General features: G+C 45.3%; 1 protein-coding gene across 2 annotated transcripts in view; it reads left to right on the forward strand.

Moving 5' to 3' along the window:
• Positions 1-15,366, forward strand: part of ACSS3 (acyl-CoA synthetase short chain family member 3) — a 1,235,137-nt gene extending 1,219,771 nt beyond the window's left edge. For both annotated transcript variants that reach the window (XM_086919605.1, XM_086919608.1), the window contains one exon: positions 14,009-15,366. In XM_086919605.1, coding sequence (XP_086775731.1) covers positions 14,009-14,077 — 69 coding nt within the window. In that variant the 3' untranslated portion in view covers positions 14,078-15,366. The remainder of the gene's footprint in view (positions 1-14,008) is intronic.
• Positions 15,367-17,452: the final 2,086 nt, after the last annotated feature.

Genomic DNA, 17,452 nt, shown 5'->3' on the forward strand with positions numbered 1-17,452 from the left:
GTGACCCACTCAGACAGGTTCTCATGGTCTTGTCGGATCAGGTTAATGTCCTCGGCGACTGCATCCAATTTCACTTCCATGTCGATCCTGGAAGTCTCAATTGCTGCTAATATAGCATCAAGTTTATCTTGTCCATGCAAGACCACTTAATACTCCAGGTGGGTTTCAGGGGGCCTCGTGGGCAGTGTCTTTGATTTAGCGTGTTATGTGCACCCCATCACTAGGGCTAGAGAATTGATAATTTTCAAACTCTGGTGTGGTCTCCCACTTTGCGAAGCCCCCCAGCAAGATCTCTGGGACAGTCTTGCACAGCTGGCCCATGCCTCAATGGGTGGCCACTGGTGGCAAAGTGAACTCTCGCAGGGGGGGGGGCGCTCCACTCTGCATCTCATCCATCCGCCTACGTGTAAACCCCTGCCTCCTGTGGGGGGTCCCTATGCAAAGCAGCATGAACAGCCCCCAATGGAGGGCACCAAACAGTGACCACCCCTGCGGATCGGTCCGACTCTCCCTTTGTCTCCGTGCGACTCCAGCCTGCCGAGAGAGTGACTGCGCACAACCAATGAGTTTAAGGAAAAAAATGTAACTCACCTCCGTCGGCTGTTGCTTCGGTGCTGACTGACTGACTGACTGACTGAATTATTTTTAGAGCGCTCTTATGCCGAGGCGACTTGGCGCTGTAAGACGGAGAGATAGGAGTTGGAGTTAGGGCAGCACAAAGAGCCAGGTCTTCAGCGCCTTTCTAAACTTAGCTATGCTCTTTTCGGAACGTAGTGAGGATGGTAAACTGTTCCAGGGCTTTGGAACTTGATGGTAGAAGGATCTGCTTCCCCAACGGACTCTCTTAGTCCTAGGGATGTGCAGTAGATTTTGGGAACTGGATCTGAGTGAGCGCTCGGGAACATAGGGGCAGAGAAGATTGGAGAGCTGTTTAGAGGTCTGCTCATAGAGGGATTTGTGGGCCAGGCACATGACCTTGAATTGAATTCTTCTCCTGACTGGAAGCCAATGGAGTTCACTTATTGCTTTAGATGTGAGATGTCGTTTGGGGAGATTAAGCAGTACTCTGGCCGCTGCGTTTTGGATTGACTGGCGTGGGTTGAGTTGTTTTTCGCGGGCCCCTATGTACAGGGCATTACAATAGTCTACCCTAGACATAATCAATGCTCCCACTTCTGTTTTCCTCAAGGGGAAAGGGATGTAGGGCAGGATTTTTCGAAGGACCTTCAGTGTGAAGAAACAGGACGAGGTGACCTGGTTGATTTGGGCTGTACAGGAAAGGTCCTTGTCCATTATGAAGCCTAGGTTTCTGACCTTGTTGGCCGGGGTCGGGCAGACTCCGGCTTCTGAAGGCCACCAGAGATCGTTCCAAATGGAGTGTTTTGGGCCAAACTCGAATACCTCTGTTTTTTCGGTGTTAAGTTTGAGGAAGTGAGCGTTCATCCATGACTTTACGTCTGACAGACAGTTTCTGAAACTGGTGGCAGTGGCTTCTACTGTCAGCGCCAATGAGACCACCAGTTGGGTGTCGTCGGCGTAAGAGACTAAATGCAGGCCGTGAGATTTTATCAGTGCAGCTAGGGGTGTAACATAGAGATTAAAGAGGGTTGGTGACCCCTGAGGGACTCCGCATGGTAGAAGGAACTCCTCTGAGAGAAGACCATCCCAGTGGATTTGATGAATGCGTGCCTGCAGAAAGGACTGAAGCAGTTTTAGGGCGGTGTGGGTGATGCCCAACGTTGTTAGTCTATTTATGAGGACATCATGGTTAACGGTGTCAAACGCCACTGTCAGATCCAATAAGATCAGAGCTGCTCTGCCTCCTTTGTCCATAGATTGGCGAATGTCATCAGATGCAATGATCAGAGCAGTTTCCGTTGAGTGATAGGCCCTGAAGCCATGTTGCGTGGGCTCTAATAGGTGGTTGTCCTCAAGGTGTTTTGTTAGCTCCTGATTCATTGCACTTTCAAGAATTCTGGCAGGGAGGGGCAGACACAATATAGGGCGGTAATGCTTGGCTTTCTTGGGGTCCAGGGTCTCCTTTTTGAGGATGGGCCTGATACACGCCTTCCTCCAGCTGCTGGGGAATTGTCCGGAGTTAATTGCAGTATTAAGGAGGGGGGTTAAGGCTTGACTGATAATTTCAGGGACCAGATGTAGAACATGAGGGGGGCATGGGTCTAGCGGCGAACCAGATTTAGTCTGTAGGAGCAGCGTGGCAACCTGGTCACAGCTAAGCTGGGAGAATCTGGGGAGTTCCGGAATTGGTACCTGTATATCTGTTTCATGGGGGACCACTTCACACGGGGGTAGCGAGCGAAGGTCATTGTAGACTGTCTGAACTTTCTGCTGAAAGAATTGTGCTATGTTTTCCACAAATTCTTGGGGATGCTTCAAAGTGGTTTCTCTGGGACTTTTAGCTAGATGAGTGATGGTTTTAAACAGTTCCTTTGAGGAGTTTGAGGACTCTTGAATTTTCTTTGTATAGAATATGGTCTTAGCTTGCTCTATGGTGAGCTTGTATTCATGTAGGGCCGCCGTATAATCCTTTCTAGACTGGGGGCTGTAGTCATTTCCCCAGAGCCTCTCGGCCCTCCTGCATTTCAGTTTTATCAGTTTGACTTCAGGAGTGTACCATTGTGAGGTTGCTGAACGAATCTTGGGTTTTTTGGCTTCTACCGGGACTAGCTTGTCCATTGCCTCTGAGAGCCAGGTGTTAAATTTGTGGGCTCTATCATTGCTCTCTGTACTGACGAAGGTAGGTACGTCCCTGTTAAGAGTGTTTGCTAGGGAAGTGGCTTCTAGTTTTTTCCATGGGCGGGATTTGGTCGGGAGTACAATGTCCTTTCTCCTTGCATTTGTCAACATGATTGCGAGGGTAAAGTTGATGGCAGCGTGATCGGACCAGGGGAGAGGCGTAGTGGAGGTGACCTTGATGTGGTGATTATTAGTAAAAATGGAGTCTAGAGTGTGGCCAGCTGTATGAGTGGGTCCAGTCCTTAGTTGGGTTAGTCCCTAACTACGGAAGTTATCTATTAGGGTGGTAGTATCATTCGAAATATTATCTTCGAGGTGGAAATTAAAATCTCCCAATACAGTGAAGGAGGGATGGTCAGAGGTAGACTCCAAAAAGGTTAAAAGGGCGTTGGTAAATGGACCTCTGGGTCCTGGGGGTCGGTATAGCAGAAGGCCAGAGAATATTAGTTGGTTGTTGTATTTAACCGAGAAGGATAGGGCCTCTGATTCTAGTCCTGGCTGATGGAGGATATGTAAATTAAAAATAGATCGGTGAATGATGGCTACACCCCTACCAGTGGTTCCTTGTCTGTCCACATGTGCTACGGAGTAGCCTGTGGGTACTGCGGTGTTCCAATCTGGCCCAGAAGAGTTAGTAGCCCACGTTTCAGTCAGGAAGGCTAGATCAACCTCGTTATCCACAATGAGGGATTCGATTTCATGTTTGTGCTTTGGCATTGACCTGACATTTAAGAGTATGTTTTTTAAGGATTTGCTGTTAGGTTTAGAGCTGCAGTGCGTGGGCTGAACGTGGGGGTAGGGAGAAGTAGCCATGGGTAAAGAATTGAGCCCACTGAGTGCGGGGTAAGGTATTGTGTAGCCGCAAGATCGACATTTGCTAATGTGCGGCATACCTCTCTCTGAGGGTTGTATTACGTGTTGACATTCGTTGCATCTTAGGTTAAGAAGAGTTTGTCTAGAGTAGCCATGTTTCAGGTGAGCTGGTGGGAATTGGGCAGGGGTTGTGACCCTGGGCGCTAGTCTGGCGTGGACGGTGGCAGACGGGCTTGCCTTAGGCGCGCCTTCGGCGCGCTGTCGGCACGCCCGCTGCGCGTCCGGAAGAGCATAGGGCTAAATAGGCTCGTAGGGCAGAAGTCGCGACAACTAGAGCGCGTCTCACCAGTTTCGCCACACCTAAGATGGCGGCTAAGTGACCTGATCGAATATTGAGCAACCCTAATTATTCCTCCGCTTCAAACGGGACTTTCCGCGGCGGAACAGGGATTAGGGTGTATGGTAAGGTAAACGTACAATTATTCAGTCAATTGTGCGCGAGATGCGTTCGATTTACATTCGTCAGCGTGATACCACAGTACTATTCAAAGTGACAGCATGTGCAAGTTAAGATTATAACAAGTAAAAACGTTGTAATCACGATTTACATTTAAAAAGATTCGCTGTGTTTAGAAAGCGCTGGCCGCTCTGCTTACTCCGTCTTAGTCCTGAGCCGTCAGCCAAGTTCTGTCTAAATAGGCTCGTAGGGCTCGTAGGGCGGAAGTCGCGACAACTAGAGCGCGTCTCACCTGTCACGCCACACCTAAGATGGCGGCTAGGTGACCTGATCGAATATTGAGCAACCCTAATTATCCCTCCGCTTCAAACGGGACTTCCCGCGGCGGAACAGGGATTAGGGTGTAAGGTAAGGTAAACGTACAAGTATTCAGTGTACGTCCGTCCATGTGTTTTTTCACGCGGGATCTTGCCAATGTGCCCACAGTAGCCCCAGCAGCCACTGTGCAAGTCCAGAGACACCCACATTCCAGGCCAGCATAGCTCATGCAGCTCTCTTATCCTGTGTGCACTGCAGGTTGAATGTAAATGGACACCCGCGGCCCACTCCTCACCGCTCGGGTCCCCACTTAAGGTGACTCGTCTCATACAGGTCCATGTCAACGCCACGATTTCCTGCCCTCGCGGCGGCGGCTCGCTGCATCAGGGACACCCACCACACTGCTGTAAATCACTCAGGAGCTTCCTGTCTTGTTCTGGCTCCTCTCCTCACAAGGTGATTGGGCGGTGATGTCTTGGTGTGCCAGGATTGGGTCAAATTACAGGTATCTGGAGCTCTTGAACTAAGCATCCGCCATTTCGCTTGGTACGGCCGCACCCCTAGAGGTAACAATTTTCATAGTTCTTTAACATTCTGTTCATTATCAATTTTGACATTTGTCAACATCCTTAAACTTTGAAGGCAGAATTTAAGTTTAAGACACCCCTCTGTGTGGGTGTCTCTTTTCATTTAGTTTCTGGATAATTAGGAACAGATTTGTATTTTTTCTGTTATTGAGGTAACAAGGGGATTTTGAATGGCTGAAATGCAGGTGATCTGCAGCTATTTACCACTAGAGTCTTACTAGACAGTATAATGCATTGGTAAATGTCCAGTATCAACAGCTTTGTAAGTGTTACATATATAGTAACACCTACATTCTTTACTGGTAAACATCATTTCTCCTGAGTTCTTGTTTTTCTCGTCATCTTGAGGCTCCTCCCATCACTTAGACAGTATTTGCCAATTTTATTCTAATATATATATATATATATTAATATATATATATATATATATATATATATATATATATATATATATATACATTTTTTTTTTAACTAATTCCAGTTACCTTCGGTAGGAACCTTGTCTAGACTCAACCTCTTCCTGTTAGTGATAATGGCAATCCACCCCAATGAGCTTCCTAAACACCTAGGGCCTCATTTACAAGGACCTTACTCGACCGGGACACCACTTTTAATGACTCTCCGGCAGTGTTCAATGCGGTGCCATGTCTACAAGTCCACATAAAGCCACCTTGCGTGACTTTTCATGGCCTTGTAGAAATGGTGTGTGGCAACCCAGCGCAAGTCCCCGCGTTGGCTCACACTGCGATAGGGAGACGTACCATGGACATTGGGGTGGGTGTTACCACTTAACACCCATGGCATTTGACACATTCCCAGATTTACAATGTTCTGTAAACCTGAGAATGTGTCAAAAGCCTACAACTCCAGAGGGGAGATATAGAGGAGGCGCAAGGCAGAGAAATAACTTTATTTCCCCTTGATTCTTCCTCTATGTGTGCCGCATTCAGCAGCACACAAGTAGAAGGAGGAAATTGCCTCCATTGATTGTTTTTGTGCAGGAAGGTGACCCGAAAAACAATAATTCCCACAATGCAGACACCCTTGCACTGTTGTGCAGGGTGCCTGCATTGGCGCATAGGAGACAGTTGAGTGCCAGCGCAGGGAAAGAGGACATGAATGCGCCATATCTGATAGATATGGTGTATACCTGCCCTTTTCTTTTGCCGTAGGGCTGTGCAGCAGGAAGGCTTGTGGTGCTGCTCTGCAATAAAATATTGTAAATGAATCCACAAGTCTCTAGAACAAATCTTTGACAAACCAACCTACCCCCTATAGACAGGAAGGGTGGATATTAGGACTTTGAATTACACTTATTTAGAGCACATTTCCTTAGTGAAGGGTCTCAGAATAGGACCAGTAAGAACCACATCCAAGACCAAAGAGATGGTTCAACAGATTCAGATACTCATAGTCGTTGAGGGATACTGACCCTTGCCTGGAAGGTCACAGGGAAAAAGTACCAAATGTTGCTAACTAAAGGAAACTGCCCTAGTCCAATAGAAAGATCCTTGTACACCTTGAAGGGGTTTAATCGGACCACCTTGTCCAAGGATGAACAAACATAGAACACTGTGAGGATGTGTTGAAACTAGAGTCTGAAAGGAAATTGCCCCAGAGTAAATCAAAATGCCTGGCGAGGTCATAGGACAAGGACTACACTCCACCTAAGAAAACCCAGGACACTCTGCCAGAGTTGAGCATATATACTGAGGGTGCTCTAGCTTGTTGCAAAGAGCTACTTCTTTGGAAGAGCCTTTAGACTTAACATGTCAAGCTCTAGGCCTACATGTGTAGGTACTGGGAAGAGGACTATGACACGGGTGAATTGTAGAAGAGATGAATGCATTAGAAAACGCTATGGAGGCCATAATGTTAGCTAGCTTAGGAGAAGGAACGGGAGTCCAAAAGCCAATAAAGAGGCTACCAGACCTCCACTCCCTTCCCGAAGAGGAAGAGAGTGGAGGTATACATGAGTACATTGTGCCAGTAAAGGGACAACACTTCAATTCTCTGGGCTGACAGTGAGGCGAGCAGTGAGCAGAATTCAGAAAGGAGTGTGTTCTGGGCTAAGGCCAGCAGATCCAACTAGAGGAACCTGAAATTCTCTGAGATCATTGAACAGGACAAGGCTCATGCAAAATGGCACTCCTGGGATGATTTTGATCAAACAATTCACATCCCAATTCTTCATTCCCAGGAGATAGCTATGAAAGAAAGAACATTTTGCTCCATTCAGACCTCTGCCTAGACTTCAATATTCTATCCAGGGACGACCAACTGGGAGCTTGAGTTTGCCCCTGGTGGTTGATATGTGTGTTTCACCTTGTTAGTCAGAATATATACTGCCTGGCCCTACAAATGAAGGGCAAGAAATGAGCATAGTCTGTAGGCATCTCTCAAAGCCCCTGGGACTGAACCTTGAATTGTCTCCTATCCTAGGGTTACTCCCCAGCACCTGCAGTTGTCATTTATAGTAAGAACTAAGGTAAGAGTGGTACAATAGAGACCTCCTTAGGTCAGAGTCAGGGCAAGCCACCTCTGCAGATCTTTCCAATCCAAGGCTGAAAGGGATCAGTACTCTTAAGCCTGACAAATACAGGCTCCAATGTAACTGAACTTATAAAGCTCCTGGTTACACTAGCCAGTGTGTCCCCGCGCTGTACCGCTGAGGAACCCATCCTGGCCTGTTTCTGTGAGGGGCCCATTCTTGGGCATCCCAAGGTGAAGCCAGGCACCCTTAGCGATTAGGGTTGGTGTGGAGATTAAGCAAGCTATTGCCCAGAGTTGCAGAGTGGGACTCATGATTAGAGTAGGCACCGTGGCGAGAATTATCGGGTCCGCGGACATTGAGCCCAAGACCCTGCCGCGACGGGAATTGAACCCTGGTCCCGGGTCAGATCTCTGCATCAGGGTCTGCCGCACTAACCAGTGAGCCATACTTCCCCACAGGTCATGAAGTCTTGTACAGTGGGATGGAGGTGTTGTCAGACTCAGTAATAAACCACCAGGAGAGCAGCAGCTATCTTAAGCTGCACCCTCAGCCAATCCCAATGTCACTGGGTTCAGTTTTGGAAGAAGAGGAAGGAACGCATGTCACCAGTTTGTTCTGAAAATAGCTCTTAAGAATTGCCGGGCCTGAGACGGATCAAGGTGAGACTTGACAAATTTGACAGGAAACCCTGGTATTGGAGCATGTTGCAGACTTGGGGTAAGGTCTCCACTCCCTTTGTAAAAAGATCAAGCACAGATTAGCAAGTTGTCCAAGCATGGACACACCATTAGCACTCGAGAATCCAAAAGGTCTGGCAGCTGAAGCCAGCTGAAAAGGAAAGACACAGATCTAGTAGTGCTGTCTCAGGGCAAAGTACCAGAGGAACCTTTGGGAAACTGGTAACATGCATGTAGTCATCCGTCAGTCAACTGAGTCCACAAAGTCCCATTGAAAGACAAGGACAAGATTGTTTGAACCATACCCGTATTGAGTATCTGATAATGTAGAAAATATTTCACTTTCTTCAAATCTAGGATTGTGTAGTAATCAGGTCCTCAGACAGTAGATGTAGATAAGTGGTTTATTAGAAGTTAGATAGATAAGATGATATAAACCATAAAGACCCCAACAGGAACATCCTGCAAGATGCTCAGCCCCAAGCCAACTGCCAGCCTAAGCCCACAGACAGCCAACATTCCACAGAGCATCATAGCTAGAACATTCTATAATAAAAGGGGATAGTGCAAGGATACTACATTATCCTCTCCCTTTAATAACGGAACACAATAAACTTAAAGGGAAAAACAAAGCACAGAAACATAATACAAATATAAAGAAATCTGTAACCCAGGGATGGAATTAAAATAACATCACGAGAGGGAAAACAGAAATACAAAAATTGTTAAAGAAGAAAGAAAGAAAGTGAACAGATAGAATAAACCTCACCATCCTCCTCCTCCTCTAATTTTGAACAATATTAAAATATGTAAATATTGAGCTCTCATAAAATAACCCAAAACGCAGAAAAGACTGCAATGAGCTCACCAAAACCCAAGACAGTGCTACAGACAAGAGCAAAAATAATGCCACTCCTGTAATAAATAGGACTACAACCACGTGTATTAGAAAGAAACTAATAAAATGAGACCAAAAAAGTAATCCCTCTAATAGGAATAAAATGCCTTCTAAAAAGGATAAGGACTACAGTGAAATAAGTAGAAAGGAACTTAAAACCCAAATTCCTACCCTTAAGTGTAAAATAGTCGATGAAGGGACTGAGACCCATATCTAGCCCTAAAAACTAAGGACCGATAAAAATGGGACCCAAACCCAAAACCTAAACCTGCCCCAAAAACTAGGGACCATGAATGTTAAACAAGGATAAACAAACCATTAACTAGGGTAATGGGACTAGTAACCCACTCCAAGGTGCTTCTCACATGAGAAAACTGTGACGTAGCCAAAAACGCCACACCTCTTTTAAGAGACACTATGGGACTCAAACCCTAGTGCAACACTATTTAGGTGGGACTAACACCCCCTAACAAAAACACAAAGGTGGGACCAAAACCCCCTCTAATAAAACTAATAATTTCATTTTTTTTTAAAAACTAGCGTGTTCCAGGGTAATGGGACTAAAACCCATTCCAAAATAATACACCTCTCAACCAGAGTAAAGTGAACAAATGGTCAAAGTAGAAAATGGGACTGCCTAAATAGGATATTAATCCAAAACCCATTCCTAAGGATCACGGGACTAAAACCCACTCCTACACAAAGTGCGTGTCAAACTACATTGAAACACAAAACGCTACTAATGCGTGTCATCACAAAAAGAACTGGATTGGAACACAAAACGCTGAAATTTAATATAACAGCCAGTCACACACACAATACCGCAACAAAATACTTTCCCTATTATAAAATGGCCAGCAAAATACAATAAGAGTTAGTCTATGCTCCGGTGAGCGGTCTCTCACCCGAGGTCTCCAAAGCAGATCGTCGATCTTATGAAGGTCGCAGCTGCAATTTTTCCGACTTAAACTGTAAGTTTTCTTCTTTTTAAAGATTCACTGCCAGACAGGATAACCATTTCGCCAGTGCGTAAAACCACATGTCTTATACTTTCCTTGTTGAAGGATTTAGACAAAAATGACGTGCTTCTCCTTGAAAGATAGTTCCCATGGTGACAAGGAACAAATAGATTAAGTTCACAAAATGGTGTCACGTTTCCTACGTTGCACGTTTCCTACGTTGCTTAAAAAAAATAAACGTGAAGATGACGCATACTCCCAAAACGTCACAAAGTGCTGAGGAACAAAGGTAAGCCTCACGTGTTTCTCGCGCACATTATCAAGATTTAAATTGGCAGTTGTTATCTCGTGCACATCGCATGGCGCAGAAGAAAATAATGTTTTCATTAAAAACACATTTACGATGTAAAATTAACGCTTCCAATTCCTCCAGTGCCCACTCATGTTCTTCTTCCTGAGACAGTTCAAGGCACAGCTTCAGAGACCCTTTAAACGCTAATAATGTGAGATGACTAAACCGCTGACACTTAATTGTACATTTCTCTGCCAATCCCAGACGTTACGAGATGTAAATAGTGCTTCCAAAATAAACACAATATGTAAACAGTGCTTCCGCTTGGTGTAAACCTGCGATTAAAGTCTTTTAAGGTATTTAAAAATCATACCATGAATGTCAAAAACTAGCGCTGGTGAAAGTACCGGCTTTTTCATGTACACAAGTAACTGAAAATAAATAAATAAATACTGTGTAGACAGTGTACTACATGTTCTAGCCGGCTTTTTAAATGTCTCATCGCAGGTCGCACTGAATTTCCAAGAGCCAAAAACAAGTAAAAATAACATCATGCTTACTTCTGATGCATAAGATGACCATATGTACAAGGAAAGCCACTCACAGCACGTTTTGGCAAAGGCCGTCCGATCTGATGGACACTGATGGGGTCGTTTTTTCATACTGCGCTGATGTTCCTTTAGTGGCTCCTTACTCTGAAGCATCTTATGTTTCTTAATTTCTTCTTTTCGATGATGTCTCTCTTGTCTTTCACTTTATGTGGCTCTTGGTCCTTTTGTCTTGATCTTCTTGTTTGCGCTCGTCATTTTCTCTTTACTGAAGGATTTTCTTAACTTATTTTTTTTGAAGGCTATTTCTGGGTAAATTTTTTTTTTGAATTTGCTTCGCCCAGTACGTGGGAAGGTCACCTTGTCGCCATAAATATTGTAGTAATCAGGTCCTCAGACAGTAGATGTAGATAAGTGGTTTATTAGAAGTTAGATAGATAAGATGATATAAACCATAAAGACCCCAACAGGAACATCCTGCAAGATGCTCAGCCCCAAGCCAACTGCCAGCCTAAGCCCACAGACAGCCAACATTCCACAGAGCATCATAGCTAGAACATTCTATAATAAAAGGGGATAGTGCAAGGATACTACAGATTGGCTAAATATTGCGGAATAGTTTCATGCCATAAAAGGATGGATTGGCAGATTATGCCCTTTCTCGCCCTGGTACAGAGATTTTTGCTGCTTGTCACAATAAATCATTCACCCCCTGAAAAAGACCCTAAATATGAAGTGGCATTACACTGATGGGGTAGATTAAAAGACGTTTTCAGGAGTATCGTGAAACTTGATCTGATAGCCTGAGCTGATAATTTGAAGATCCCATGGGTCTGAGACAGAGGTTGTCCAGGGGTTGTAGAAGTCCCGCAGCCAACTCCGCACTAGCCTAGAATAGACCTGACTTAGGGGGAGGAGGAAAGCTGGATGGAGATAGGCTGGAAATGGGTCTTATATGCATTGGGAATTCCCCAGTCACCTCTCTTGACAGGAAAAGAATGGACTAAACCAATAGAGAGAGAGGGAGAGAGAGGGAGAGAGAAGGTCAACAATCCTTTGAGATCCAAGTCCTCTGCCCCTGCCCCGAATGATGAACAGGAGTTAGCTGACATTTTAAGTCTTTGAGAATATGACCTATTAGAGGCATCTGTGATTTGTTAGCCTGTCAAGACCCCTCCAGTCATGACACCTGGATAATAGAAAAGTCCCAGTAGCAACCATACTATGCTTATGGGCTATCAAAATAAATGTTTCACAGGAGCCTGGCGTGTCAATCCATCAATTCATCTGCGAGTGATAGTCACTTTCATCTATATGTCTGTGGCATGAGGAGGGGAAACATTGACTTATTTAATAGTTTCCTTAGAAGAATAACAGCCATCAAAGAGTTCATCTTGACCACTGATGTGAATTCCTCCGGGAAAATTAGCCAGAGAATAATATCAAGCCAGGAACCGTAGGAACACATGCCACTCAATCTCTGTCCTTTCTCTTACCAGGACTTTGTGTACGGTGCCATGAAGTGATGAGGCACTGACACACTTCATTGATACTGGAGAAAGCAGTCCCCCTAATCATCCAGGCTAGTAGAACATGGAAATCCAAAATAGTTTTAAAGGTTCTCAAGAATGCCCATCAGGTCCCGAATATACCTCTTGTTTAGTACCTTCCTCAGTTACTTCCACATCAGGCTCTGGGAAAATACAAATATCTTCTCTTTTTTTGGTTGGCGGATGACCCTCACAAGCACCAATGCATTCATTACACTTGAGCAAGGCCTCAAAGTTTTCAGCTGGTGGCAGACCCAAAGAAGCAGGTTCAGCTTGTTGGGAAAACAGAGCTACAGAGCTTCAGAGGAATGATTTCATTTGCCAAAATAGTGTCACTTACTAAAACACTTTTTAAGCTTAGCAGTACAGTATAAAAGCGTGGCTTTAGCGTCTCAGCAGGTACTGAAGAATACTTCCCTGGTTACGAAGCAGTGAAACAACTCAACCTTCCAAAGACATGCTGAACTTCCCGTCTGAGGGACTGGAAAGCCACTCCACAAACAGCTAGTCAATGTAAACCCACAGTCAATCAGGAGAATATGAGGATGCCAGTCCTTTCTACCATGATCCCAAGGAGCATGTCCTAACACTCCTACCCCAGTGTCCCCTCCTCTGAACATCTGGGCAGCAGACTGGATTAAGTATGGAGACTCCTTCATCACAGCAGGGACCAAAGTGGTCCAGAGCGGAAGATTCAACAGAATGTGGTAGCAGCGGGGACATGCACCTTCAGGGTAAGACCAGCCGTTGGGATGAGTCTCCTTCATGACTCACAGGAAGGAGTGAGGACTTGACAGGGCTCCTACCGAAGCAAGTTTTTTTAAGATAACATAGGGAAATCCTGTTTACATGACAAAACAAGCAATAGGACTCGGACGTAGAAGATGGGCAGGGGGGTAATGAATGGTGTTGGTAGCCTTAGGTAGTTGTTCTCATCGCGGGTTCGTGAATAGATTAATTAATAACTGTGCAGCATTGAAACAGCTTTTTCTGATTCATCAGGAAAGTGTCTAACATTCTAGCACTTCTCCTGCTCTGAACAGTAAGAACATAAATCATGGGTAGGCGGGGTTCATCATTTGTTGCCTGAGAGATGAATGGTTGAATGCCACACCTACTGACAGTTTGAGTTACCTAAAAGAAAGTTATTGCATTTTGTTCGATTAATTCTTGAAATGCCACACAAAATATGTGAATGTTCAGCTGTTTCCAAATGTACATTGTTGCCATGTTTTATATTTATAAACATCAAAACAGTAATAGCCGTTATGATATCAATTTGAAATAAATAAATGAATAATGTCACTAGAGTAGTAGTGGCAGTCTTAAGATTTCTATGTGCCTTGTCTATTAACATGTTCTAAGGCCTCAAAATGCATTCCAATAACAGCACACTTTTTTAGCCTGCATTTCCTGATGTATTCCTAGATTGAGATTGTGCCAGTCACAAAACCTTTTTTTCAGAGAAGACGTTCTAAGTACATTTGCTGGTGTTCTACTTCTATATTTTGGTTGCAGTGATCTTTTGCTTTGTTTGTGCTGGGATCTGCTCATCTGTGAAGGGAATAATCTTTGTCTGGAGCTCTAATGCCAATCTCAACCAAATATGACAATTCCTGTCTTTCGCGTACACTAATATGTCTCTTGTTTCCTTACAGGTCCCCTCAACCATCGAGGATCCCGATGTCTTTACAGATCTAAAACAAGTGCTGAAGCAGAAATTGTAGTGTGCCTTTTACGTCATACACTGCACATTTTTACAAAAAAGTACTTTTTTTTGCAATTTGATGACGTATATCCAACTTTTCCAAGGGATGCGTTGTGCTCAACTACATTTTGCTCTGCATTTATTTTTATGAATTCTTCCGAACTTCTCTTGGGTGGAACTGGATCCGGTACTCTAGGCACGACTAACTCTTTGACCCATTTTCATGCATTAGTCTTCAGAGATCACAGATACTCTCTTCGGACCTGACAGATACTCTGAAAGTAGAAATCAGTTTGGCGAGACTAAAACCTGTACTTTACATCTACCTCAGATGTAAGACCCTGATCTTCTAAAAAGTAATTTTAAATAAACACCGATATTGATGTATCGCTCAGATGTTTGTTATGGTTGTTCCCCCGAAACGAGCATGTCTTTCCTCGGACCAAATCTCCTCTCTTATTGTATTCTGCCCTTTCAGCTAGACCAGCCGCAAGCCTCTTTCAATAATATTCACTACTGGAAGAACCCAGTTAAATGATATTTGTGGAAATAGTGACAGCTAGTTGGGATTTTAAGAAAGGATAGAAATATCATGAACTGTCTGCAATGTTCATTATTTGTGAAATTACACGTGGACTACAGCAGATAAAGTGCATTGTGATATAATGTTTTACAATTGAACATAAAAGATGTGAGTTGTGAGAAAACACAACAGCCATGTACAAAATCATATCTACTGCAAATCTGGTACAGCAATGTATTTGCTTCTGCCTGACGAAGAGAGTGGATGGGCTTTTCTGGCAGTCCTTTTGGGAGTGTAGGTGTTTATTTTACTCAGAGATACTTAATTGGACAAACACTACCCCAATGACAGGGTTGGAGAAATCATGGATAAATTAGCGACCTCAGTGGTCTTGCACCTATACATAATACCAATGTGCCACTGCGACTTTGTATATTTACTCCTCCCAATGTTTGCACTAAAAAACCCAGCCCATTTGTTTTATATCTTTAAAAGGATATGCTACATCATGCTCGCCTTTCAAGTAAGAGTTCCAACTGCCATCAAATGCAATGGAAACAAGATGGTTGCGGTCATAAAAAATTCAAGGGGATTACATTACAGGCAATCAGGTTCAGAGAATATTAGGAACATTTAGACAACCAGGGGCTTCTTTGTTTATCTTTTTTAAAATGTTCTAGTTTTTCCAAAACTAACCGCTATATCTATAATTCATGCATATATATCGGCCAGCTACATTGTAAATATTTTAACTAATACGGCTAAATTAAAGGTAACCAAATCTCTGTCTGATGGATGTGGTGCATTTTTATTAATCTGTTTTTGAGTTTTTCACCAAGAAAACTCCTTTTTGGAATTCCCATTGTAGGTATACAAGACACTTCGTTGGGCCCCCCAACTCTCCCTTTCATCAAAGTGCATCAAATCTGCCTGAGTAGATGACAAAGTTCTTATTGATGCAAAAACATCCTTTCCTATGGTGCGCTGTTTTCAATATAATTGAAGTAAAAATGCTGCAAATAAATACCTGTATCAGACAAAATATTTCAATTTGAAATTCAATATTTCTCATGTCTTTTTTCCATGTAATGTCTTGAAAACGAAATTTGAGCCATTTTTTTAAGTGCCTCAAAAATCATGTTGTCGGGAGCGTGGTTAGAAGCCACCGAGAATGGCGGCTACCTGAGTGGGCTCCTGACTCCCCGTTGGTGACTTTACCTTATCCTGCACCATCCACGAACCAAACGTAGCCCCGGCGTTGCCGCTTGTTGCCTACACCCCCCTGGGGGCGGGGGTAAATCGGCAGCTTTTCGCAGCTTAGCAGCCTGTCCCGGCGCCCCTGTGATCTGCCGTGGAGGAGCGACAATGATGGCCTTTTGATGCCCTGCTCTGAACGGCTATGAGGCTCGGTGACTGGAGTTAGGAGAGACCCCCAACAGTGTGGCAGCACGCGTAGCGTTGCAGTGCAGGAGACCAACCGGGACCGTGCTCCACACCGGAGCCGACGAGGAGTGATCTGGGAGCATCCTGCGGCATGTACAGGTCTCGGTCCAAAGGCCTAGTAGGACAGACTTACAGTGAGACCTGCCGGTGGCCTGACGGTATCGGAAGGGGCTGTATCCTCGGCGGCGGGGCTCAGGCAGAACTGCGGAGGACTGAATTTCTGGCCTGCTGCCCCGGGGGTGTGGTTACGACGCGCGCGTCGCTGGTGTTCCGGTGCAAGGCGCAGTGAAGAGAGCCCTGCGCACCTAGTCTGGTGTATGCAACCCCAAATCGAGGCCCCGGTCTGACGGCCTAAAGGGCAGACCTTGAGGTGCGGAAGGCACAGTGACGGCGGCTTGAGGACTCAGTGCGAGTGGAGGGACACTCACAGTTAAGGCAGCGGTCCTGGGAATAGACAAGGGCAGTGTTGGCCAGATTTAGAAGTAAGCTGCCCCGCGCCGCCTTATGGGACATACTACTGGCAGAGACAGACCTATTGCGGCGTGCTCACAGCGGCTCTGGTAGGGGCTGGCTCAGATATGGTGTGGAGGCCCACACAGGAGGAAATATAGTCCCCAGTTGCAGGAAGGCTGGTACAACCCATTGGTTCACTGCTTGTGCCCTTCCTAGACAAAACAAAGTGTGGCTTATAGATATAAGCGCCCAGGAGGGCCCAGACAGAGTGTGCACTTCCTCGTGTGAAAGCCATTACATTTTGAAGATTGCAGAATGCGCCTGACCTGGCTGGACCCCTATGAGTGAAGAGGGGTGTTGTTCGGTCCAAAGGAACGGGAATTGCTCAAGCCCAATAACTGATACGGTGCCAAGAGGTTATTTGGACAAGGTTAGCACTGGTGCAAGTCGTGCACGGACGGAGGAGGAGGACCCTGATTGCCCCGCAGAGGCGGTATTTGGGTCATACCAGAGCTAGCTGTGGACTCCCGACAGACCGTGGGTCAAGATTGAAGACTCCCAGTCCATTTACAGTGGCTACTCTTGCGACCATACAGTAGAGGAGGCGACCCCGCTGGGGCAATTGTGGTTAGACGGCCCAGGGCCCTGAAACACACCAAAGGCTCTTAAATACACCCAAGGCTCTAAATCGTACCCAAGGCTTTGAAACGTATGCAAGACTCTCGAACACAGTCAAGACTTTGAAGCACCCCCTGAGGCTCTGAAACACATCCAAGCTCTGAAACATCCTTAAGGCTCTTGGGCACTCTCCGAGGCTCTGAAAACATGCTCAAGACTTTGAAACAAACTCAAGGGCCTTGACACAAACCCATAGGCTCTGAAACACACCCCAGGGCTCTGAAGTACAACCCACGGCTTCAAAACAAGCCACGAGGATCTGAAACACAGCCAAGACTCTGCCACACCCCAAGGCGC

This window comes from Lissotriton vulgaris, chromosome 1_1 (assembly GCF_964263255.1).
Source record: "Lissotriton vulgaris chromosome 1_1, aLisVul1.2, whole genome shotgun sequence".
Classification (NCBI taxonomy): Eukaryota; Metazoa; Chordata; class Amphibia; order Caudata; family Salamandridae; genus Lissotriton; species Lissotriton vulgaris.